This window comes from Cyprinus carpio, chromosome A10, assembly GCF_018340385.1.
Source record: "Cyprinus carpio isolate SPL01 chromosome A10, ASM1834038v1, whole genome shotgun sequence".
NCBI classification, from domain to species: domain Eukaryota; kingdom Metazoa; phylum Chordata; class Actinopteri; order Cypriniformes; family Cyprinidae; genus Cyprinus; species Cyprinus carpio.
In genome coordinates, this window is record NC_056581.1 from 11,288,436 (window position 1) to 11,314,248 (window position 25,813).

The following is a 25,813-nucleotide window of genomic DNA, read 5'->3' on the forward strand; positions in this document are numbered from 1 at the left end:
CTTCCGTTTCTCTGCTCAATTATGGTAGGGCTCCAGTCCTCTTCATTTAAGGAGAATAATGTTGCCATCTTGTGGAATTTTGGGGTAATATTGTTTGAAACCAGCCTATTTTTTCACAGAATAAATGGTTTGTCAGGCCCCCATAACTGGCCATGATTTAAATGTTATTGAGGTTTGAAATATTTGAAATATGTTATTATTTCATTAGTTAAAATTATAACGTATTTGTTTATTGTCTAAAATCTAGTGGATATTGTTTTACCTTATATTGCATGATTAAAATTCACACAAAATGTTTCACTAAATGTAAACAATAACAAAAATATTTAGGATTTACTGTGTCTTTTCTAATGGTTTAACATATCAATTAACTGGTCAAATTATATTTGTATCGATATAAATATAGGCATTTAATCTAAATTAATGCTTTTAGATTTATTTTATTTTATTTTATTTTTTTTATGAAGTAAATTCGATGTACAGTGCAGTGGTGGTTGGTTTGCTGTTTTCATGCTGTTGTCGTAAGTCTGTGTTTCCAGCAGAGGGAGCGCTTTAGGTCTTTCTGGTCAGAGAATGTAGAGCTTTGACAGAACTAATGAATCATATCTTTTAGGGTTGAATAAAAACATTAATAAAATAAAATAAATTAAAATACATTTCATACCATCTGAATACACTATATATATATATAGATATATATATATATATATATATATATATATATATATATATATATTTATATATATATATATATATATATATATATATATATTTCACTCTGTCATTTTTCTAATGTTTTATATTTTAAAAGCATTAGAACAAGTAGGCATGTCACAATAACAACTTTTTTTGGTGTACGACATATTGCCCCAGAAATAATTGTGATAAACAATATTATTGTCATTTTATGCCCCTGAATATGTCATCATAATATGAAAGCATAATAATGCAAGAAGGCCAACACATTTTCAAATGACAACAAACTTTTAATTCTTAAGAATATTTAGATCATGGAAATTAAGTTTTAAAATATTACATACCTTAAAAAACCTGAATAAATAGTAAATAAACATTTTCTAACAAGAAGTAAAGTAAAGCAAAGTAACAAGTAGAAAAAAGAAAAATTCTTGGAGATGGAGATTTTCCATCTAAAGATTTTTCCCGGACCTTCTTTTTAATTTTTATGTAAATATAACGGACAATATATTGCATCACCAAAAATGATTGAGGTCATGTACGTATATTGTGCGATAAGTTGATATATTGATCATTGCGACAGGCCTAAGGACAAGCCACTTTTCAGTATCAGATATGTTGTAATATGAATGCACTTCTGCATTTCTCTGAGTTCTGTGATGTAGAATCGAAAGAACTTTAAAACCCAATGCTATCTGATGTCAGTGGATGGTGTCTTTAAAACAACACGGTTTGCATATTGAATGAAATGATCGAGTGTATTTCAACTAAAACTTTTCTACTCGACTTTGAAATGGCCCTTTTAAACTAGTGTTGGTTTTGGATGCAATTATGAAGGACAGGAAGTGTGAGGCAACTCTGTGAGTCAGACTTACACCTGTCATAGTCTTTTAAGATAAGTATTATATGAAATGTGCAATCTCTGGCTGTCTCCATAGTAACGCAGACCTTCAGCAGAAAGGGTTCTAGTGTCATAGTGAGCAGCCTGCAGTTCTTCAAACAGAAAAACTTATTTTCAGAAGACGAATGAGTAAAGGTAGTGATGTAATTCAGCATTATTTTAGATAAATTTAGCTGAGCACCAGGCAGCACTGCAACAAATTAGACCAGCTAAGAATTTCCATAACTGCTTATGGCGGCATCTCGTATCTGATTGTGTTCCATCAGCTGTTATGAAGCTTTTGTTATGCTCCATTTCCAGATGTGGCATTCCAGGATTTTCACAGTGAGGGAGGATGAAACTTTTACAGCTTAGATTTATCAGTCACTACATTAAAATATTTGCATCGACTTTTTATAGTATAATCTGGGTTCTTTGTCCCAACCAAACATGTTTTGCACATGCTGATAACAAGCTAATCTTCAGCGGTTATTCATTTCATACTGGACAGATCTCAGCTAGTCATATTATTTTGCCAGTTTGTTGGTGGAGCAGAGAAATGCAGAATTATCAAAGTCAACAGAGGCAGCATGCCAAGAAGGAGAGGCAAGCTGTTATTCATGTCACATCAGTATTTAGAGTAAAGAGTGGGAGCAATTTACTGGTTTGTTTTGGAACAGAAACCTTCAGTTTTCTAAATGTGAGATTCTAATGATAAATGAGCCATCTGATGTGTAGCAGTCCTGAGATTTTATCTTCATCTCACTAAACCAAAAGAAGCCATTGCCAGGGAATAAACATTATTTTCTGTAAGACTATCAAATCCCTTACATTCTCTTATCATTAGTGGCACTGTACATAAACACAAAGGAATAGTTCACCCAAAAATGAAAATCTACAGAAAATGTACTCAGGCCTCAGCCCATCCAAGATCTAAAAGAGTTAGTTTCTTAAATGAAACAGATTTGGAGAAATTTAGCAATTACATCCCTTGCTCACAAGTGGATTCTCTGTAGTAAATGGGTGCCGTCAGAGTGAGAGAGTCCAAACAATCCAAACAGATGATAAAACATCACAATAATCCACAAGTAATCCACACGACTCTAGTCCATCAATTAAAGTCTTGTAAAGTAAAAAGTTGTTAAAGAAATCACCATAATCTACAAGTAATCCACACAACTACAGTACATCAATTAATGTGAAAAGCTGTGTCTAAACTGTCGCCCTGAAATATCTCTATATATGTCAGTTGTAGCACATTGCAATGCAAAGGCCATTTTGAGAAAATATATGTCAGTTGTAGCACATTGCAATGCAAAGGCCATTTTGAGAAATTATCCCGGTGAATATCGATGCATTTTTTTATTGCCGTATTTTGAGAAAGGAAAGTGATTTTATGAATCATGTAGAATCACAGAGGCGGGAGTCTGCGTCAGGAGATAAGGAGGTGTGTGTATGTGTGTGTGTGTTGGTATGCAGTGTTGGGTAGCATAAGGAGCTGGAATAATCGCTCCCTGGAGAGGAATGAGATTACAGCCCTGAGCCCACACCATCCATCCATTACATAAGAGTGGAACAGCTGCCGATCTGTAGTGTGTGAATGAGAGTGTGTGCACGCACTCTGTGTTTCTGTGGGTTGGTCTGGGTTGGAAAGAAAGGGAATTTATGCATAGACCGATGTGATTATGAATATGAATCTTTCTGGTTCTTCTTTCTGGTTGCCTTGGAAACCAAGCAGATAAGATCTTTCTGGATTGTAACTGGTACCTCACCTAACTAAACCCACAGCTCTGCTGAAAATGGATACACTTAGAACAGCTAATCAGAATCATTGCATTCTCTAGTTAGAACCAATCCTGAATATATTCTTTGCATTAATATGCCAATATTATACCAATTTAATTTTTAAAATGTTGTACATCTTTGGCAATCAACACTTTTTAAATAACTTGAATAGTTTAATGCAGGGATTTTTTGTGTCATCTAAATCTATCTGACCTAAACAATTTACTTGAAGAACCCACTGAGATTTGAAGTTAATATAATTTAACAACATATTTGCATGTTCTAATGTTAGTTAATGGTCACAAGAGATGCATCTAAACTAATATATATATTTTATTAGGTGTTTTATTTTGATTTAACATAACATTTTTGGACATAAATGACTATGTAAAAGAGAGGTTGAAATTCTTCCTCCTGAAAATGCCACATGCTTTATTCTGTGTATGATTACCTTACAACAAATGGTAATTTATCTCACCCAGTGGCAATTTTTTTCCCAGTCTGCCTTCCACTGTTTGGACTGTTTACTCCAGTCTTAAGGCCTGTTCACACCAAGAACGATAACTATACAGATAACTATATTAGCGTCTACACCATCGGACGATATAGTCTGTTTATTTCAAGCGCACACTTGTCTGCCACTTTAAATTCTCGAGCTTATTATAGCAGGATTGATTCTGATTGGCTGTCAATGTTTTTATTGTTCATCAGCTGGAAGAAATTGTTCTGAAAATGATCCCAACGAAATCATTTCTCTGTGCCTAAACTTTTGAACCGTTTGAATATGTGAATATTCAGTTTACCTCAAAGAAAACTATAAATATAGTTTAAATCTATCAGACTTGTCAAAGTCAGCCAATCAGATTAGAACTTGCTATATAGCGAGAAAGCTTTGCAGTTCTGCTTTCCAGTGATGTGTGCAATATGCAGAGATGAGCAGTGAACCGACTGTTGTTTGTGGGTGTGCTGTCTGACGCTGAGGCTATCTGTGTTTTGGCAAATTGAGTTGTTTCCAGTCCAGTCCTGTTGTCAGCCACTTGTAAATTGTTTGGGCTGCAATAGTAAGCACCAGGTGCATAGTCTTTAGCTTATGTCACAACTCATCTCATCTAACATGCCAGCTATACCCAACGTGGTTGAACTTCAGAGAAGGTCTCTTAGAGACTCTGAGTGTTTGCAATGAACAAACACTTGATTAATTAACTGATTGAGCTGACTAATTAACTGCAGAGTTTCTTTTTTAGTTCTGAAATCTTCAATATTGTGACGTGTCCAAAATCCACATAGCTGACAAGTGTAATTCTGTCATGGTGAACAGCTAATTCTTTTTTTTTTTAACTGCAGATTTCAAACATCATTTTCAGCCCATTTTACAATCTTGTCCACACAATAAATAAACTGAAATAAACATACTCCACTATGTAATAATTGTTTCAAAGGGATTTGAAAGCCAGTATGCTGTCAAGACTCCATCTGAACAGATTCATAATGCCCGATTAGCAGATGACAAGCCTTTTATTTTACGGATTTGTCTCAACAAGACTTTTTAAGGCCATCTGCTTAAACACACTGCTCTGTTTAAATGAATGCATGATGTTTATACCAGTATCTAAAAAGCGGGGTGGCAAATTGCTGATATAACTACCATTCACAGATTTGGGTCAGAATGATAAAAAAAAAAAAAAAAAAAAAAAAAAAAACAAGGCTGCGTTTATCTGACCAAATTTCCAGTGAAAATGTAATATTGTTAAAGGGTTCATGAATTGCCTTTTTTTATTTTGTACTGTTCTCTGAGATCCACGTATAATGTAATCAGTATTTTTTTTACATCAAAAAACATAATAATTTAGAAGTAGTAGGCTATTTATGCCCTGTTTTGACCCCTCAAATTGGAACACTCTGTTTGAAAAGCGTGGCTGATTGTAGACTCAGGAGTAAACGGCCACTGCTATGATTGGCTAACAGTTGTGTATGTTTGACAGCCTACATCCTTCACAGATGGTTTAACAATGCATAAATACTCAGTACATATCAAAAGATCTGTAATAACAGACAAAGCAACAGTGACCACATGGTAAAAACAATTAGTCACACTTGTGTGGTGTGACATTACTGTCAGATCCAAAATAATCTGCACAGCATCATCTTTTAGTTTCAGTCTTTCTGAAAATCCTGTGTTGAATTGTGCTTAGTTTGTAAATGAATCTCTCTCATTATTTACCCACTACTTGTGTGAAGCGGTGGGCGGGGCTAAACTGGCAGTGATGTAGAAGTAGGCGTTGATCTTCTGCGGAGGTGGTGTTTAGCCACACTATTATGGTATAAAGTGGCACATTCCACAACCTGTCGTTTCGGCAGATTGGCTTCCATATAAGCTGTTTTTAGACTAACGAGAAAATTTTGAGGTTCTAAGACAGGATGTTTTTATAATACAGTGACCTTTTATATGTCAAAAGATCGAATGAATTTTGATTTCTCAGTTCATGACACCTTTAAATATAATTAAAATTTAAAATAGATGTTTTCTATTTTAATAGATTTTTAAATGTAATGTATTCCTATGATGGCAAAGCAGGCATTGCTCCAGTCTTCAGTGTCACGTGAACTTTTAAAAATCATTCTACTCAAGAAACATTCTTATTGTTATCAATGTTGAAAACAGTTGTGCTGCTTAATATTTTTGAGGAAACCATGTTGCTTTTTTCCCCAGGATTCAAATAGAACATTCAAAAAAAAAAAAAAAAAAAAAAAAAATTACAGTGATCAGAAAGCAGGGGTTCTGTCCTTATGGGCTCATCTCTGTGCCCTGAGTTCAACTGTCTTAAACACTCTCCCAGCTGCTCTGGTCCAGCCTACAGTCAAACACACACACAAACTTCATCAGTCGCCACCTGCTCTGTCCTTATGCATGTATAAGTAGAGACTGCTTGTCACTGTTTGGCTTTCTGGGGTGGAAAAGGGGGATGTTTGAGTGCACTAAACAGCTTTACACACTACCGAAGACAAAGCATCTGAAATAATGATCAGCTGTATTCTCTGTTTGTGTGTGAGGGTGTAAGGTCATTGTCTGAATTGTTGGGAACAGGAGGCCTGTGCAAGGATTAAGCTGGCTGTTCACATGCTATTAGATGAGGCATCTGGCATCACACACACACACACACACACACACAACACTTCTCGTTGTTTCAGTGATGACACTTTACACAACATGTCCATGGAGAACAGAAGACTTTTACCGCTCTGTAAGTTTATTAGAAATTACTGCTGCTTTAAAGATTTTGTTATGTGCATTTTGTTGGTTTGGGTTATTTTAACAGTTTGTTTTAAAATAGTATTCATATTTTTGTCTTTTATCAGTTGTTGAAACTTTGCATTCACTGTTTTTCAAACTGTGTCACCCACGTTTCTTTGAGTTGTGGGATTTATATACAGTTAAATCTTTGATGGTCTCACTTTCAATTTATTTTACAACTTTAGAGACAGACACATCCAAATCACATTTTAAATAAACTTGTTGGTACCTGCACCAACTTAAATATTTGAATGAACTGTGTTATTGATATGTGTTGAACTTCAATTACTCTGAAATGCTGGAGAAGGCAGTCATCTGTAGGAGGAATAACAAATGGAGTCTTTTTATTAGGTTTTATTTAAATGTAAATGAATTCTCTCTCTAAGATTGAATAGACTGCAAGCTTCTTTTTGAAAGAAGCTTCTTTTGTTAGGTGGAAAATGCCTGTTTTGTAGTACAGCTTTGGCAACATTATATTGTCTCCTGAGCAGCTTTACATGCATTATCATATTCAAAGCACCAATTCAGACACTCTATTATAAAGTATGGTTAGCTGATTGGATGTTTTTTCCTGCTAAAAACTGTATTCGTCTGTGGATGAGTATAGGCAAAAAAAACTCTTTACATATTTATAGATTTTTTTTTTAAATATATATTTTCTATGCAATTTGCACACTGCTTAAAAAATGAGGGAACACTTAATCAACACAGAATAACACCAAGTCATTTAAACTTTAGGGATATCTGTTCAAGTATAAGTGATTGTGATGGTTTCACCTGCTTTGGTGCAAATTAAAGTGACAACAGGTTCACTGGAGAGGTAACATCAAGACATCACCCAAAAAGGCAATCGTTTTGCAGGTGGTGGCAACAGACAATTTCTCTACTTATCCTTCCTGACTCATTTGTCTGTAGTTCTGTGTTTGTCAGGATCCGCTATATGTGTGTGTATCTATCTATCTATCTATCTATCTATCTATCTATCTATCTATCTATCTATCTATCTATCTATCTATCTATCTATCTACCAATCTATCTATCTATCTATCTATCTATCTATCTATCTATCTATCTATCTATCTATCTATCTATCTATCTATCTATACATACACACACATATGTGTGTATTTTCTTAATTAATATGTCATTAAAACGGCGGGTATATAAATACTGAAAATAGAAAATGTTATTTAGATTAATTTTTAAAGAAGTATAACTTGTCATGTTGCTGGACATTGTAGTTACAGTTTAAGATGTCATGTAAACTACCCACATACTTGTATTTAGTGTAGGCTTGCTTCCCTGCTGGTTTGTAATATTTCCTGTCATATGCTGCCATCATAATGCATCATATCATAGTAACTGAAAGTCATTGTTACTACAATAAAACAATTGCTATTTGGTATTTTTGACTACTGTCAAACAAATAAAACTACAAAGAGAGAAAATAAAAATAAAAACTATGGAAAGATTCTTACAAGTTCTATAGCAGATCCAATATTAATATATATATATATATATATATTTTATAGTTTTAATGTGACATTAAGGCAAAAATTACTGTGATTTATTATTACTATGGTATATTTTTGTTAGGTTTTGACAGTATCCCTTGTTTTAGCACCTGCTCATAAGATTTATTTTCTGTATTAAGTGATTTTCCTTTGGAATGGTTTGTATATTTTGACAGTCAGCTGGGAACATTTCATCCACACATCCCATATGGGCACTCCAAACACACAGAATAGACTTTTCTTTTATCTCCTATCTCAGAGCACAAGCTTAGTTCATTCCAGTGCAGGATCTGTAGCATTTACTACGGCATATGGTGGCTGGATTCACAGCAGAGCTGCTGACTTTTACCCACAATGCAATGTGGCTTAATGTAACTGTTGATTTTAAATCTGTGTTGTTCAGGCTGAAAGAGCAGAGCTCTCCAGATGGTCACTGCAAGTGCTTACATGCTAGTTTAAATATTTGGCTATGTCTGACGTCTTTGTTGAGCATCTCTCAAGGCAGGGCGGAAGAGAGTTGACCCACAATAGTAATACAGCTCACAGCACCTCTGACCTCATTTAATATCATCACTTAACGTAATGATTTTTGTGTCTTCTCTGAAAATTTGGTACATAGAAATAAGAGAACATTTCAAATATCCATTTAGATAGATAGATAGATAGATAGATGATAGACAGATGCTTGTGTCTGCCTGAATACTGAACTGACCCCAAAACTGCAATACGTACCGAATCGTGATATACTTGAACCATTAAACCCCTAATTCTTACTACCCGGTTTCTTTTTATTTATTATATTAAAAAAATTGACCCTCTAAAACTAACACTCTTTATTCTATAGGGTTGGGAATCTTTACAAATTTTCCGGTTCAGGTTCCGCCTAATGGTTTCCGGTTCTGATTCCGGTTTCATTAAAATCATTAACTAACTACTAAAAAATAGTGGTAAGGAAAAATGCACAATACTCAACTAATCAATGCTTAATACTGTTTATTACTTACTGTCAACTTAATTTAAAGGGTGGCAATGTCAAAATTCAATATATATTACAGTATACTTCATAAGTATACTGTATACTGTATACTTCATAAGTATAAGTATACTGGAAATATATACTGTATACTGTATACTTAATAAGTATAAGTATACTGGGAAAGTCGTGGCCTAATGGTTAGAGAGTCGGACTCACCATCCAAGGGTTGTGAGTTCGAGTCTCGGCATTGTCGGTGGGGGGAGTGCATGTACAGTGCTCTCTCCACCCTCAATACCACGACTGAGGTGCCCTTGAGCAAGGCACCGAACCCCCAACTGCTCCCCGGGCACCGCATCATAAAAAAAATGGCTGCCCACTGCTCTGGGTGTGTGTTCACGGTGTGTGTGTGTTCACTGCTGTGTGTGTGCACTTTGGATGGGTTAAAAGCAGAGCACGAATTCCGAGTATGGGTCATCATACTTGGCTGTATGTCACGTCACTTTCACTTTCACTTTCACTTTCATAAGTAGGGTTGGGTATTGTTAGAAATTTTCCGATTCTGGTTCCATTTAAATGAACTATTATTATGTTTTTTACTATTTTACCTTCATTGAATGTAGTGTTGCTGGAAGGTAGTAAGTAATGTTGAGTAATGCTAGTCCATCAATCAGCATGTGCTTCAAAGTTGATGTTTTTACACTATCAATAACATTTTGTTTTCAAGCAGGAAAAAGCTGGTTGGCCAAATAGTCCATTGAGGGCTAAGACACTTGTTAATTTCCCTAAATTAATGAAATATAAACTGTTATACTTATAACCATGTATACACACACACTCCATAAAGCCCCTATTTTACAAATAATAATGCAGTCAGGAGATGGTGTGATGCGATGAGCGGTTTCCACATTTTTAAACATTTAAAATGCATGAAAATAAACATTTTCTATCACTTCGATTATCACTCTTGAAATGACCTGTACACTAAATAATCTAACCCTCATACTTACATAACAATAGCAGTCTATTTATTTAGTGGTCCAAGTTGACGTCAGTATGTATTAATGACAATATGGGACAAATATAATGTAATTTAGTGGCAGCAGGTGCTGTGCGCTGCCTGCACATGTACAGTCAGACAAAACGACGTGCGCAGTTATCAAAGGCGCGAGTGTGCGTACACTCATGGGAAACGATGTGTTCGGTAGTTAAAGACACGACGCGGCATGTCTGTGGAATGCATGTCATTGGAATCAATGTGAAAAAAAAATAAATAAACAAATACTACTGTTCCAAATATTCTGTATGTTGCTCAAAAATAAAATATATTGTGTTCAGTGGAAGAACTTTTTTTTTTTTTACCCAGACATTCAAAAATATCACATTGTAGAGCTGTAACAACAATACCGTGATACAGTGAAACATATTATTTTTGCTTAAGGTTATCATACCGTCAAAATCTCATATTTCATACAAATCTCATACCTTGCCTATACAGTATATATATGTGTGTGTGTGTTTTTCATATGTTATGTTATGTTATATATTAGGTCAGTATTTGATCTTGGATCCCCTTTACATTAAAATGTTCCCACACATCTTATGTTTATGTAAATAACTACTTGGCAGGAAATTACTAGAAAGCCCTACATATTTTCATTATGATTTGACTTGGAATCTGTTCGACTAAGATAGCTAGAAATTTGTGTCTAATCTCAGTTTTTGACCCAGAAAAACAAATTAATAAACCATGTCTCGAGAATCTATTGGGGTTTTATTCCATTCCAGTGCATCTTATGTGTTTTTACATGCAATTGTGTGATCAACGCTTTGGCTATTTGTATTAAGCTATGCATAAATGCATAATGCTGTTTTGTTCATAATTGCTTATGCAATTTACGAAATTATATTTGATTTATAAATTTATAAAGTTTAGACGGTATGCACATTTTTATAGACTATGTTATGTTATGTATTAGGTCAGTATTTGATCATGGATCCCCCTACATTAAAATGTTTTGACACATCTTATGTTTATGTAAATAACTACTTGATTTTTGTGGAGTTATGAAATGGAAATTACTGGAAAGCCCTACATATTTTCATTATGATTTGACTTGGAATCTGTTTGACTAAGCTAGCTAGAAATTTGTGTCTAATCTCACTTTTTGACCCAGAAACACAAATTAATCTGTACCATGGCTGCCGCTCAAATCTCCAGCTTTTATTTTCAGACTAAACAAGCATGTGTTTGCCTGCTCTTTCTCTGTCTCTCTCTCAGCCTCTTTTTCATCTTACTGTGCTGGATTCATTATAATGCCAATGAATCAATCTAATAAATTGCCTGTGTTCAATTTGATCTGCTTCCAGCTAGAGATTATGTTGGTTTTTATTAATAATACAAAAAAAAAAAAAAAAAAAAATAGAGTAGACAAAGTGTGGTGTGGAAATTCTACATAGTTTGAGTAGGTATTAAAAATATATTTATAGTGTCTCTCTCTCTCCCTCTCTCTCTCTCTCTCTCTCTCTCTCTCTCTCCCTCTATCCCTCTCTCTCTCTCCCTCGCTTTCTCTCCCTCCCTCTCACTCTGTCTCTCTTCGTAGATATTCAGGAGTTTTATGAACTGACCCTGCTGAACTCTCAGAAGAGCTGTGATCAGAAGCTGGTGGAGGTGAATCATATGGCTGAGCAGTGGAAACAAACTGCCACCAACTCAACCTCACCCTCTGAGGGTCCTAGGCCAGCCTCCACACCGCCAGAGGTGAGACACAAAAAACAAAGATTAACAAATGTTTTCATTATCATTTTAAGAGATCTTAAATTTGAGGATGGAAAATTGTCATACAACATGTCATTAAATAAATGTGAGCACTGCTAATTCAAAGTCAAAATGCTGCACAGTACGTCTACAGGCTCGCGGTTTCAGAGCAGTTCACAATCAAAGGATACTGTGCATTGATATCAAGCAATTGCTTATGATCTACTGTTTACTGACAATGTTCACTTTATGGTGTTGTTATTGTAATAGGTTGTAGATGGTTGTGAGAGCGCATATTTTTTCTCTCCATCATCTTTTTAAATGAGCAGCCAGCAATAGAGAAACTAAGGCCCCGTTTACACTAGTGCGTTTTCGTTTTAAAATCATAGCTTTTGCTATGGTAATGCGTATCATTTTAACTACTCCGGCGTTTTCCACGTGCCTTCCACGAGACTTTTGAAAACGCTGCTGACCCCGTTTTACATTTACATTCACCCTGCCATGTAGCTGTATAAGAAGTACAACTCCTGCTGCAGAAAACATCCCCCAAACCATGACACTTCCTCATCCACCTTTCACTGACTTCTTTACGCACTTGGGCTTCAGTTTTTCCCCAGTTTGATGCCAAACAAAATGTTTTCCATTAGACCCAAATAAATTATGCTTGCTCATCACTAGTATGAACTTTGGACCAGTTCTCCTTTCTCCACACAACATGCTCCTCAGCAAAGGTATGCCTAGCCTTTTGATTCTTTCTGAAAATGAGAGGTTTGGTCACTGCAGAGTGCGCTTTCAGTCCAACTTCTCTTAAACGTGCCGAGACAGAGCCGTACCCTGTTAATCGCTGAACTGGCAAGCAATTCCAGCTGCAGTGTTGAACCGATTCCCCATTGAGGGTCTCAGCATTATCCTGTCTTCTCGTGCATTTGTCTTACATGGACGACCAGCCTTTTTGGGGGACATAAATTAGTATCATTGTAAAGCTGCAATATTTGAGAAATCACAGATTTGGTATGACTAACTTCTCTTGCAATGACAGAAAGGGTCATGGCTTTAGCCTTCTTCTGGACAACCTCCTGTTAGAGGCTTTCAGTCACCTTAGAGTGGCCCACCATCTTGTAATCTCACTGAAAACTGGAGGAATGCTGCCAGTTAAATAGGTTTATCATATAATTATGGAAATTAGCACCAGGTGCCAGATTAATATAGCAATAACTTAGAGGTATTTGTAAGTGTTCTCTAATTTTGTTCTTTTTCACAGATGGCATGTTTGTTCACAGAGACCACACCCTGCCAGCCTAGGTGACTGACTGCGTGTGTCCATCATGTCAAAATATTCTGTGTTCTGGCAGAGCTGAAAGTAATTTGATGGTTTATTTTGGATCTTTCTGAAGCGTATAGCTTGTGTAGGCCAGTTGAAGAGAGGACAGTCCCCTTGGGGGAGGTTTTATTTCTCAGCACAGAGTCAGTTGACAAAAACTCTCATTTTACTTTGCTATTTTTGGAGACATCAAGTAGACATCAATGTACATAAAAATGACATGCAGTACAGTAAAAATATAGAGGTTTAAAATTTTGTTCTTGAAATTATTTAATGTGAATTGTATGAGTTCACATTGAAAGCTCTTTTTGATTGCCGATTTTAGTATCTTGACACATCTAATGACACATGTTGAGATCTCTTCTAAAACTTTAGAAGAGACATATGTAAGATATTGGGGATTGAATTCTGCTTTCCATTTAATCTTGATTCTACTATTGGAGAAAATATAGACATTAAAGAAATCTCAGTCTTATCTTGTAATTTTTATTATTATTATTATTTTTTTTAATGCTGGAAAAGCACACTGTATGTGTGTTTGAGGCCTTGTCCATCGTGTGCTGTGATGATAGTGATTGGACATGCCTGTGACAGTATAATTAAAGGCAGTAAATTAAGTTTTAGATATCTAAAGAATTCAAATGGCTCCACAGAGCTGTATGGAGGCAGCTCTCTTTGTCTTCTCAGACGCTGGTGAATACCACAGCATTGCTCAGGACTGCTGACACATCAGCACTCACAAAAGCATAAAACATGTCAGTCAAACAACTACTGATAAAATGCTACAAGTGTACTAGAGACTTCATGTGATTAATGAATCCAATTTTCTGAGAAAGTGAGATTATAATAGACTGAAAAGGGCCTCAGACGAGATTCTTGTTGCTCAGTAGATTGCATTTAAAAAATGCAGAGCACAAAGATTAAGATAAGCTTGTTGTAGTTTAAATAACTGCATAATTAAATGCCAAACTTAATCTCAGTTTAAAATAAGCATATAAGGTTTCCATTTCTGAAATATGTCTTATGTTGCTTGGAATTTTTTTATTTATTGTGTAGTATTTTGTCAGGTTGATAACTGTTTGTATTATTGTACTGTTGCACATGAAGTCAGCAATGTATATTCAGGCTGTATTTTTTATTTTCTTTTGCATCCAGCCACTAGGGGGAAGATATCTCTGTGTGAGTTGTGTCTTGATCCCAGTGTCTCATGGTCTCATAAGACAGAAGGACATTGTGATGACATCAGCATCTTTAAAGCTGTAGATATCCTTACTGAACACTTAAGCTTTGACATAAAATAAAAAGTTAATTTAAAGTAAAATTCACAAAACCCATGCACTTATTATTAGTGGTTAAACAGATCGTAGTTGATCCGTACGGACCCACGGTTAGGTACGCATGTGTTTAATTGCAAAATCCATGGATTAATTGCAAAATTTAACCATAATACAGTATACGTTTATCATTTGTTTGTGTTTACACAAGCAAGCAAATTTGAAACAATTCCAGAGAGAAAAGGTGAAAGGGAACTCGATTCGTTACTTGCGTGCACAGCCACACACACATGACGCGCACATGCGTTTCAGACGGCGCGTGAACACCGAACTGAATCCTCTTCTGAATCCTCTGAACAGACACATACACATAAAATTGACAAAATCATTCAGGTAAACACAGTCAGTTATGTCTCAGGTGAATGGAAACAGTTGAGAAAGAAATCGGATGTGATGTGTGTTTGTGTGTGTGTGTGTGTGTGTGTGTGTGTGTGAGTGAGTGTTTGTGTTGCTACGATCGGCTGTTATTGCACTATGTTATATAAGTGTTTGTGTATTTTTTGACTGATGCGTCTGGCCTTCTATCTCTTCAGCCTGCCTTATATATTAAACATTATTTGTGGACAGGATTTCCAAGCAGAATTTCAGTTTAATTCTGTGACTTCAGATAAAATGTTTTTACATTTATGATGTATAAATACTGCACTCAAAATCGTGCTGTCTGAATATCAGCCATGCTCTTGAATATCAACAGCTCGTTTGATTGTGTCATATTGTTTAAATTAATATCAAGAATATCAATATTCTTCTTCCTGTTTAAGACAATGAAATGTACCAGACATTAGAGAGAGTGTTTCATCTGAAAGTGTGTGTTTTTGTCTTCAGCTGAGAGAAGAGTGTCACATGGAGCTAACCATAGAGGAGCCTGCCGCAGGAAGCACCAATACAGAGGTGAGACACACACACACACACACACACACACACACACACACACACACACACACACACACACACATGTTTTTTTTTGCCAAAAGTAGGGACATCCCATAGGCGTAATGGTTTTTATACTGTACAAACTGTATATTCTATCGCCCTACACCAACCCTACCCCTTACAGGAAACTTTGTGCATTTTTAATTTCTCAAAAAAAAACTCATTCTTTATGGTTTATAAGCGTTTTGAAAAATGGGGACATGGGTTGTGTCCTCATAAGTCACCCTCTCCTTGTAATACCTGTGTCATACCCATGCCATTATACAAAGTTGTGTCCTGATATGTCACAAAAATATGCTCACACATACACACACACACACAAACACACACACACACACACACACACACACACAACACACACACACACACACACACACACACACACACACACATACACACACACACACACAAACACACACACACACACACACAGTCTTTCCACATTTTGTTCAGTATTCTGACAGATGCAGATTGTCATATGGCAGTGTTTATACCAGCTTCGCATTAGTAATGCAGGAAGAGAGGCTTTTCCCTTTCCTATTCTGGATGATTTATATCCATTTGGGGGGACTCCTCCCTGATATATCTAGTGTGGCGTTAAGCCTTTGGGGGGCCCTGGGCTAATGCAGCTTTGGGGGCCTCCCTTCCGTTACACGCCAATCAAAATCAAAAATGCGATCAAACACTGTATAAAGATGCGCACAATATACTCGTTAAATAAAAACAAACTCAATGCGCATGTCATAATCCCATAGAAGGCAAAAAATTCTGTACATAAATTAAACAACATTATTGAGTAATAATCTTACAAATCAGCAACAGTCCAGCAAATAAAGTTAAATATCACTCACCACTAAAAGGGCTTCTTCCTGCTCTTCTTATAATGTGCTAGAAATTATAGACGTTTTAAAAATGTACAATTTTGTTTCTCTATTTAACAACATTAACTTACAATAGTGAAAGACATCTTCCCTCAGGTATTTGTATTTTGTATTTTTATTTAGTGCTGTACGAATAAAATAAAAACCAGTAAAAAGAATAACATCAGTAAACTCAAAAGATAATTTAACATACAAAGTTTAAAAAGCAATAAGAAAATAAGATTTCAATTTAGTTTTAAACTCATAGACAGAATTTGAAGCTTTCACAGATAAAAGAAGGTTATTCCATAGTCTTGGTCCAACTATTGCAAAAAGTAAAAGGTAGATAGTATGTTTTCTAGCTGGATGTTGTGCTTATGATCAATAATCACGTCTTTGCATTCAACCAAACTGATTTGCAGAAATCAAAACACGAGTCCTGCTCGCTGTGAAGCGGGAGCGACTAGGTGGCAGAGGATTCCGCTTGGTCTTAAAGCCTTCCTTGAGTGCCTACATTCGCAATTCAAACAGTGCTTAGGAAAAATAATAATTTATTGGTTATTTGTATGATCTAGGTCAGGGGTCGGCAACCTTTTCAGCATGACATGCCATTTTTAATTTTTCTGGTTAACCACTGTGCAAAACCCCCCACCCTTTAATGCATTCTGTATTTATACAGTACATTCACATTTTTAAATGATATAATAAAAAACAATAAGCCTATTTGAATTTCATGCAATTTTCATAAATTGTTTTTTAAACTTTTCAAGAGTTTCTTGAATAACAGATATACAGTGTGACCATACTGAACACCACTGTATGTGTGTGACAAGGCCAATGCATTAAAACCGTTCAGTTTAATCACCTTTCTATATTTATGCGCTGCTTTAATTGATGCACATGCACACATACACACCACTCGCATACAGAGATCTGAGATCACAAAAGTAACATTCAGAAGCTCATAAACTTGTTGTCAGCGCTGCCACCTGACTTTTATTAATCGAAACTGAATCACTACATTATATTTCTCAGCATTGAGGGGGGTTAAATTGCTGTTTTTAAGTAATTAAACTCAGCTTAATTATTTGTAGAGAGACAGACGCAGACAATTTACACATCTCTCTGTCTCTCTCTCAAAATGGCCATATTTGAGAAAAAATATTCGATTAGTTTGCATCACTGGATATAGCTGTTGGTCATTTAACATTTTTATCATAAAACATTGTTAAAAGTTGACTATTATTAAATGATTTGCAGCTTCAGCTTACCTCGCTCTCTTGATCGTTAAAATGATGCTTTGAGCTCTGCTTCTGTGAACAGTAAACCCGCCTACTTTGATTTGATGGGCCATCTCAGTCATTTTGACATTAACGAGCACTGTTAGACCACTGAGGCTTTGGTTTGAAGTGCGTAGTATGTGCAGCGGTCACACGCTCATCCATAGACTAGCGCAAGTTAATTCTCACACTTTAATAGTATTTATAGCTCCTAACAGGCTGTGTGACTATGAGATGTTATTACTCCAAAATGTACGTCAGTATGCAGTTTTCCCTATTGCTCGCGTACCAGTGATTAGCCCTCTGCGCGCCACTGTTGGCACACATGCCGTAGGTCATATGGTGTATGCCTGCAAATATGAGACAAACTGATGCCTTAAATGGAGGTGGGGGCATGAGAGGTTTTAAAATTACTTTTTCATAATACAGGAATCCATTATCAAATTCAAAATGTAGGAACATTGAGTATTTGACATTTTGCTTGAGTGTTATATACTCAATTATTGTTTCTACTGCTGGGTCTACAGTGCAAGAAATAAATAATTAAAAACACTATTATTTATATACTATTATAGTATTTATTAATATTTTGAATTAGCTTTTGTTGTTTCTTTTTTTACTTTAATTTTATTTTATGCATTCACCATATATATCTATATATATATATAGATATATATATATTATATATTATATGTTCTGTTTCTCTTTTTTTACTTTAATTTTATTTTTTATGCATTCGCCATTTATATATATTTTATATATATATATATACATATATATATATATATATATATATATATATATATATATATATATATATATATATATATATATTTCTGTTTCATTTCTATTTCTGTTTTAGGAATTTCAGTTTAACATCAACTTAATATAAATGAATGAAAGAGAGCTTATTGTAGTATTTAACTGCAGTATGAAAGTGATCAGTGCAGCAGAGCTGATCGATGACAGCGGTGTTTATGAGAGACTCGTCATCTCTTGGAAAAAAGCTTTCTTAATTACCTCTACACTAACTGGCAAGGGAACTCCATGCTCCATCGGGAATTTAAATATGGCAGAGAAGGAAAAAAAATCTAAATTAAGATAAGCTTTCACCTCATTAAAACATCTACCTTCTCAGAGAATTTTGAGTTCAAAATTCTTAGACAGCTAGTGAAAATGTGGCATTTTTAAAGCATTCTCAGCAATATAACATTTAAAATAAAATGTTTTGGGAAACCTTTGGAACAGAGGGATTTAAAATGAGTCTGGCATTGTTTGTCTGCATTTTGTCTGCATGCACTGTTCATGGGTGGCTGTGATTGAAGTTTGAGCAGTGTATTTGTGTGTGCGGTGCCTGTTTCTGCCTTTTCTGCCAGTACAGCACCCATCTTGGAGGCGTGTTGATCTCTTGTAATTGCCACCACTGTCTAACTCAACTACTGTAGCTTGGATGCTCTCAGCTTTTACCCAGCAGTGAGAAACACTCATAAAGGCAAGAACACATGCGTCTATTCTAAAAACCCATTTCTGAGCAACAAGGCATTGCAAAAGGAAACCTATTTTAGCCCCTAATCACAGAGGGTGACAGATTGTGTAATTGCGCTGACCTTGTGTCAATATGAATTAAAACATTATATAACATTATATGACCCATCTGAGTCAATATTTACCAACATATACCCAAATACACAAAAAAACCAAACCTATGATTCTACCAGATGTCATGTCTGCACACATGACAGAGCAGCACTGCCCGCAGGTGTGTCATCTGTAAATGTTTACAACGGCTCTGTGCCTTTGGTGCTCATACAGTCACACACACACACAATACACATAGCTTTGTTGTTGTGTCAGATTGCAGTGGTGTGTCCTGCTAAATCAGAGTCATCTGTAGAAAATGAGTTTACACTGAAATAGAGATTCGGGCCAAAATAAAAGGTCTAAAAAGTCTTAATCTTGCTTACCCAAGAGGTTTTCTTTATGTGTATCTTTGTCCTCATTAAAAAAAAAAAAAAACACACACACACATAGCATGGATTGCAGGTCAGTCCTGCTGACCTGGGCATGGGTGATATGAGGGTAAAGAGGGCCTGAATGATGAGCTTAAACTCTCTTAAGTCTTAAAGTTGTTACAAAGAAAAATAAACAGTAATGTATAGAATATAACATAACTTTAGCTTTTCAGACTCACCTGTTGTATTTATACTAAAATGTGCACCACCAAAATAATTTCCTTAATTAGTATTGTCGTTTTGTTTTTCCAGTAAAAACATTTGACATTTGATCTATTTGACAAAATAAATTCTCTTGTAAAACAAAATCATATAACATAATATATATAATCATATATAATAATAATAATAATAACATAATATGTATAAGCATATATAATATAATCATAATTTTATAACATAACTTCAAAAAAAAAAAAATTGTCCCATTGTTATATATATATAAGGATTATGCCTAAAACAAAGAAAAACAATAATAATAAGAGTTACATGAACTATAAATTACCGTTCAACACTTTGGGCTCTTTAGGAATTTTTAACATTTTTATTGATAAGAGTATCTTATGCTTACTATGGCTGCATGTATATGATTAAAAAATACAGTAAAAAAGAAATATTGACTAATATTATTATAATTTGAAATAACTGTTTTCTATTTTAATATATTTTAAAATGGAATTTATTCAAGTGATGGCACAGGTGAAATTTCAGCCATTACTTCAGTTTTCAGTGTCACATGATCCTTCAGAAATCATTGTAATTTTCTGATTTGGCATTCAAGATTTTTTTTTTTTATTATTATCAATATTGAAAAAGTTGCTCTGCTTTATATTTTTTAATAATATTTTTATTTTATTTAATCAAATTAATGTCATTGTTGAATAAAAATATTATTTTCTTAAAAAAAAACTTTTGACTGGTAGTGTATTTATACTGAAAAACAACAAAAATGCTGATTAAGATAATTATTTTTGCTATGGGGTGCATTTGCTGCAAACAGTAAGACACAAAAGTAATTTGCATATGAAAACTTGAGCCCACAGTAGCTACAGGCTCATTTTTAATTTTTCAATAAAGTTCTAGCTTTTTTTTTTTTTAGTCTGGAATAAATTGACAACTTTTTTTCTATTTTTTAGAGTCCTATTCTAGTGCTTTAGTAATTTTTGTAAATGTGAGGGGCCTCTTTTCTGGAAGCAGGGTTAGCATTGTTAGCATGTGGTAATAGTTTGCTGAGAGTTCATGTAAGGAGAACACAAAACAGAACTTGGCACTAAAACTAAGACTCCCTCGCCAAGTTCACGTTTGAGCATAAGAGCTTCTGTCTCAATGTCCTGCCGACCTCGTTTCTTAATTATTCCCCATGTCTTTGGGAAAGTGTTGTGGAGAGGAAGTTAAAGCACTCAGCCTATAATGTGATCACTCAAATCGGCTTTGAGGCCCATCTGCTGAAGGGCTTAGTGTGTGTGTGTTTGACAAGTGAGACATAGACAAAGTGTGAGCAGTGGCTATTGAGATACTAGATGCAGAATGAAAGCTGTGATCAGGGTGCTGTTTTGTGAAGAGCTGGAACTTGAGGAGAGGGCATTGTACAGACAGCAGGTAAGACTGACAAGGAGAAGAGCAAGATAAGAAAGATAGCAGGTAGGGAAGCACCTAAAGGAAAATTCTGGCCTGAAACGGAAACTGAAAATTCTGGATGCACTTGGCCGAAAACTGAAACGGAAAATGCTTTGTAATAATTATTTTATGAAATATTTGAGCTGACTCTTTTTTTTTCCCGGTGAACATGAGCGGTACACGAGTGGAGTGTTCACATGGGCTGTGAGCAGCTCAACAGAATACACATTCATAAAGCGGAATATTGAGTGGAGTGTCACACCGCGCAGTGACGATGGCTTCATATTCCATTCAACTGTGATTGAAATTGCCCCTGCTATGGTCACATTTTGTTCTTAAGACTGCTTTATTTATTTGTCAACAGGATATAAACACTTCATGGTTGTTATTTTATGACTGCAGTAAGCAGCTCTCCCCTCCTATCATTAATTTATTTATTTAAAGTACTGGAAGGTCTTGATATAAAGAACAGATGTTATGTGATGCATCAGGCCAATCTCTGCTGAAAAATTGCTGCAGTTTCCTCTCTGTGACTGCTGTCTGTTTGTCTTGTGTCTGCTTGCTAGCCCTGTTCACTTAAAAGGCAGATTATTTGAGCTTGTCAAAGGTTCGGTGGATTTCCAAGACGCCTCAAAATTAACCCTGATTGATGTTGTCAAGGTCAGAATGAACTGCTAACTCTTTTGAACCCTCCAAACTGCCCATTCTGCCCACTTACTCAATTTTTCTGCACAGCTGGCTTGGAATCAGCTTAGCTCTGCCTCAGATAACCAAAGGAGGAAAAATCAAAACTCTCACAACACAAACAGTGACTATAATAGTTATTTTCTATTACTAGATTCTTCAAGCTAGAAAGGTAAATCTTCAGCATCTGCGAGAAGAGAGCGCGTCTGTTCTCTCGCGCATGGGTGTGCGTGTGTGCGGCGAGCTCCGGAGGAGGAGGGATGCTCTGTGATCTCAGCGGCAGCAGTCTGAGCCCCAGCCATGCGGTTGAGCAGCGGATAGCGCTAACAAGCGCCGGGCTGTAGGACTACAGCAAGACCATGTCTGCGCAGAGAGAGGACTCACGCCTCTGTCAGCGTTAACTCCAGCCGTGCCTTCGTTCCTCTCTCTTTTTCAATCTCTCTTTCTTCTTTCACCTCTCTCTATTTGTTAACGTGGTGCTGATGAAGGGGAAACTAGCTTGAGCTGTTTGGCTCAGGATGGATTGTCTGTGTATTGTCACAACTAAGGTAAGGAGAGCTGAAAGCGATGAGAATTGAATGAAAATGAAAGGGAAGAAGCTTTTGTCGTTCCAGCTGTGAGTATGTGTCGGCTGTGGAGAAATGAGGGTGTTATTTGTTTCATATTTCTTTGGTGTTTCTTTCAAAATGGACTTTTTAATGTCTTTGTGGAACAGTGTGTTCATTGGTTTAAGTGTTGCGCTAGAGTGTTGTATTGTATCAGGCTTAATCCCATGTCGCCGGCTCTGTGGAGCCATCAAGGCGTAAACTTGACAGAAACTTGCATCCACAGATAACAAGCCTTTCCGAGGCTTCTTCGCTGGAGCCAGACATAGTGCTGGTGGAATAAATTTTTGATGGTCAGACCATCAACAAACAGTCCAAGGCTTTATTGGATTTTCCTGCCTTCGTTGGTGCAGGTATCCGGATGGGAAGCCCTTTGAGTGGCATTAGAGGATTGAGAGTGCCAGTCTGCCAGCAGTACTTGGGCTAATGTGGTTTATTTCACTGAAGCAGAGCTGCTCTGTTTACATGCTTCTAAATATACAATATGAGTGAATTGATCTTTTTTTCAGTTTAATCTTCTCTGTAGGCTTGTCAAAGAGGGAGGACTTGTGCCTAATATGTAGAAAGCTATCTCTCTCATTCACAATCAGTGATGCAGCTGCAATTCACCATCCTGTGAACTGAAATATTAATGTTTGTATTTACGTGCTTTGTTGAATCAATACTAGAAGTGCCATTGTGACGGTAATGCGGGCAGCTTGGCTCTGTGCTGTGAATTCCAAATGTGGTCCTACTACAGCTGAATGGCAAGAACCGTAATTTTTGAACGGTCAGGTGTATTTTGTCTTTATAAAACCCCTAAAAATGACAGATTAATGTTAGCCATCTTAAATAGTTTTTCCATACCCTTGGAAAAAGGTGGTACTGTGGTTGTAATACCATGGCAATTAAATATGTTTAAAAGATAGTATTATTCAACATTAAACACCATTATTCAACATTGATTTTGGTCAAAAAAGACGGTAAGGATTTTAGACTGTTACAAAAAAATATTATTTAAAAACAGTGAATTCTGTTCTTTTGAACTTTGTTCAGCAAAGAATCCTGAAAAAAGGCTTACACAAAAATATTAAGCAGCACAACTGTTTTTAACATGAATAATAATAAGAACTATTTCTTGAGCACCAAATCAGCATATTAGAATGATCTCTGAAGGTTTTATTTAGGTTTTAATATGAATAATATTAAAATAGAAAACAGCTATTTTCAATTGTCATAATATTATTGTTTTCACTGCATTTTTGATGAAATAAATGCAGCCTTGTTTGAGCATAAGTGGCTTATTTCAAAACATTAAACATTATTATTATTATAATTTATAGTACTTTAATAATATTTATTGTATTTATAGTATAGTGTAGTACTACTTATAGTATTTATTTATGTCGGTGTACCTCAAGAACAAATTTGAGGCCATTCTCATTGTTCTAGAATATTGTTATATTGTTAAGTAACTCTCAGTGGTGGCCAGCTGTAAATATTAAGCATGAACTTACCTGATTCACAGAAAGCATTCCTCATTTGAGAAAGTTTAGATGCAGTCAGTGCTTTGATGATGCAACAGCATCCAGTCCCAGCTGATTTGCTTACTCAGATTTTTGCTTTCAATTCCTCAGTCACCCACAGGAATTATTTTAAGCTTTTTTCTTCTGTTGGACTATGTGAATCATCGTTCATGTCTTATGAAAGAGAAGTATTTTCTGTGGTTAGGTCAAGTTTTTCTTAGAAATAGACATTTACTGAAGTTTTAAGGTACACAGAGATCTAGAGAGCATTTTGCCAGTGTAGCCCAATACATAATGTAGTGATAGCAAGTGCATCATACCAGGGCTGTCATTCACAGGGACCAGGACAACATTTGGGTCCTGTCTCTCAGTCCCAATAAGCGACAATGACAATAGCCTTGAGTTATACACAAGGTTGTAATGAATTGTAATGGATGCTAACTCAAACACCATTTACTACAAATTATTAAAAAAATATTATAATGATTTCTTTGCTTTTCTATTTTTCACCTTTCACTTTTGTCTATACTGTCCCCTGCCTGTTTCCTGTGTCAGCCTTAATGTTGAAAATAGCTGTTATTTCTATTAAACTAAGTCATTTTTACTGCTCGGGATACATACAGACCGTATAAGGGCCAACTGCTCACGAAAACAACCATACTCATTTAGGAAGTGCTAAGCTTTTGCGGTTAAAAGAACATCATCCTGGTTTGTAGTAATTTAGCAGTGTAATGATGCTGTTGACAGAGATCTGGCTCATCTGTGGCACCCTGAGAAGCACAGCTCAGGACTCATAGGGTGAACCCCTCAATCTGGTAGAAAAGGTGAATACAAGTGAGTACATTAGATGAAACGAACAGATACATCTCTTTGGTCAGCAGAAAGCTTTTTTTTCTCTCTCTCTCTCTTCTGCCTGTAGCTGCTGACTGATGCCGAGACTTAAAGTTGGCCCAATTTGTATGCAGCCCTTATTGTTTGAATGTTTGTTTTGATTGTCTATGTTAAGTTTTTGTCCATACAGATGATTTCATGATAATTAAAAACACTTTTACACTTTTGTGTAAAAATATCATAAAATATCAATGTTTTATTTAAATTATGGGGAAGGCAGGATAGTAAGGGATCTGGGAATGTTGCAAGCCAAATTAGAACGTGTATCACCCACAGGACTGCCATGGCAATGAGTAATGAAATTCAGATTTAGATGTCTGCATAAAAACTTGTCACCGTATCATCAGGAGAAACAGCCACATCTTTTTAAAGGGAATATCTTCCCTCACAAGAGTCAATTATATTGTACACACTGAGAGTCATTATGCTGTGCTTCATCACAGGAAGTCTTTCCTCCAACAATGCCGTTGTCAGTTTTTTTTTTTTTTCACTCTGGCTCTAAATATTTCGTGTGAGTTCCTTCTATTTTAAGTCAGTGAAGTGTACACGCACATCCAACACCCTCCACCCCCTCCCTCTACTTCAATTGCATGCAACAATATATCTGCATCTGTCTCTCTCTTTCTCTTCCTGTGACTTCCTCCACTCTCTTCTGGGTTAATGTTACGTAATAGTTTGCGGGATGCACTCAGTAGGTTATGGCTGAGAGAATATCATCCCACACACACACACACTGTGTGATGCTGGGTGTTTATGTGTGTTTCAGTCCCCCATCGCAGCTGTTTTTAGTGGCTTGGACTAAGGTGATGTAATGACGATTTCTGCCTCCACCCCAGCAGTGCAACCTTCTCTGCTCACCCTCCTCTCCTCCGC

At 35.9% G+C, this 25,813-nt stretch overlaps 1 protein-coding gene across 4 annotated transcripts in view; it reads left to right on the top strand.

The window, feature by feature from the left end:
* LOC109097198 (disks large homolog 2-like) overlaps positions 1-25,813 on the top strand; it is a 206,903-nt gene that overhangs the window by 9,234 nt on the left and 171,856 nt on the right. For all 4 annotated transcript variants that reach the window (XR_006161001.1, XM_042765209.1, XM_042765210.1 and 1 more), the window contains exons 4-5: positions 11,744-11,901; positions 15,379-15,444. Coding sequence is in view for 3 of the 4 variants with exons in the window: in XM_042765209.1 (XP_042621143.1) it covers positions 11,744-11,901; positions 15,379-15,444 (224 nt within the window). In the remaining variant the exon portion in view is untranslated. The remainder of the gene's footprint in view (positions 1-11,743; positions 11,902-15,378; positions 15,445-25,813) is intronic.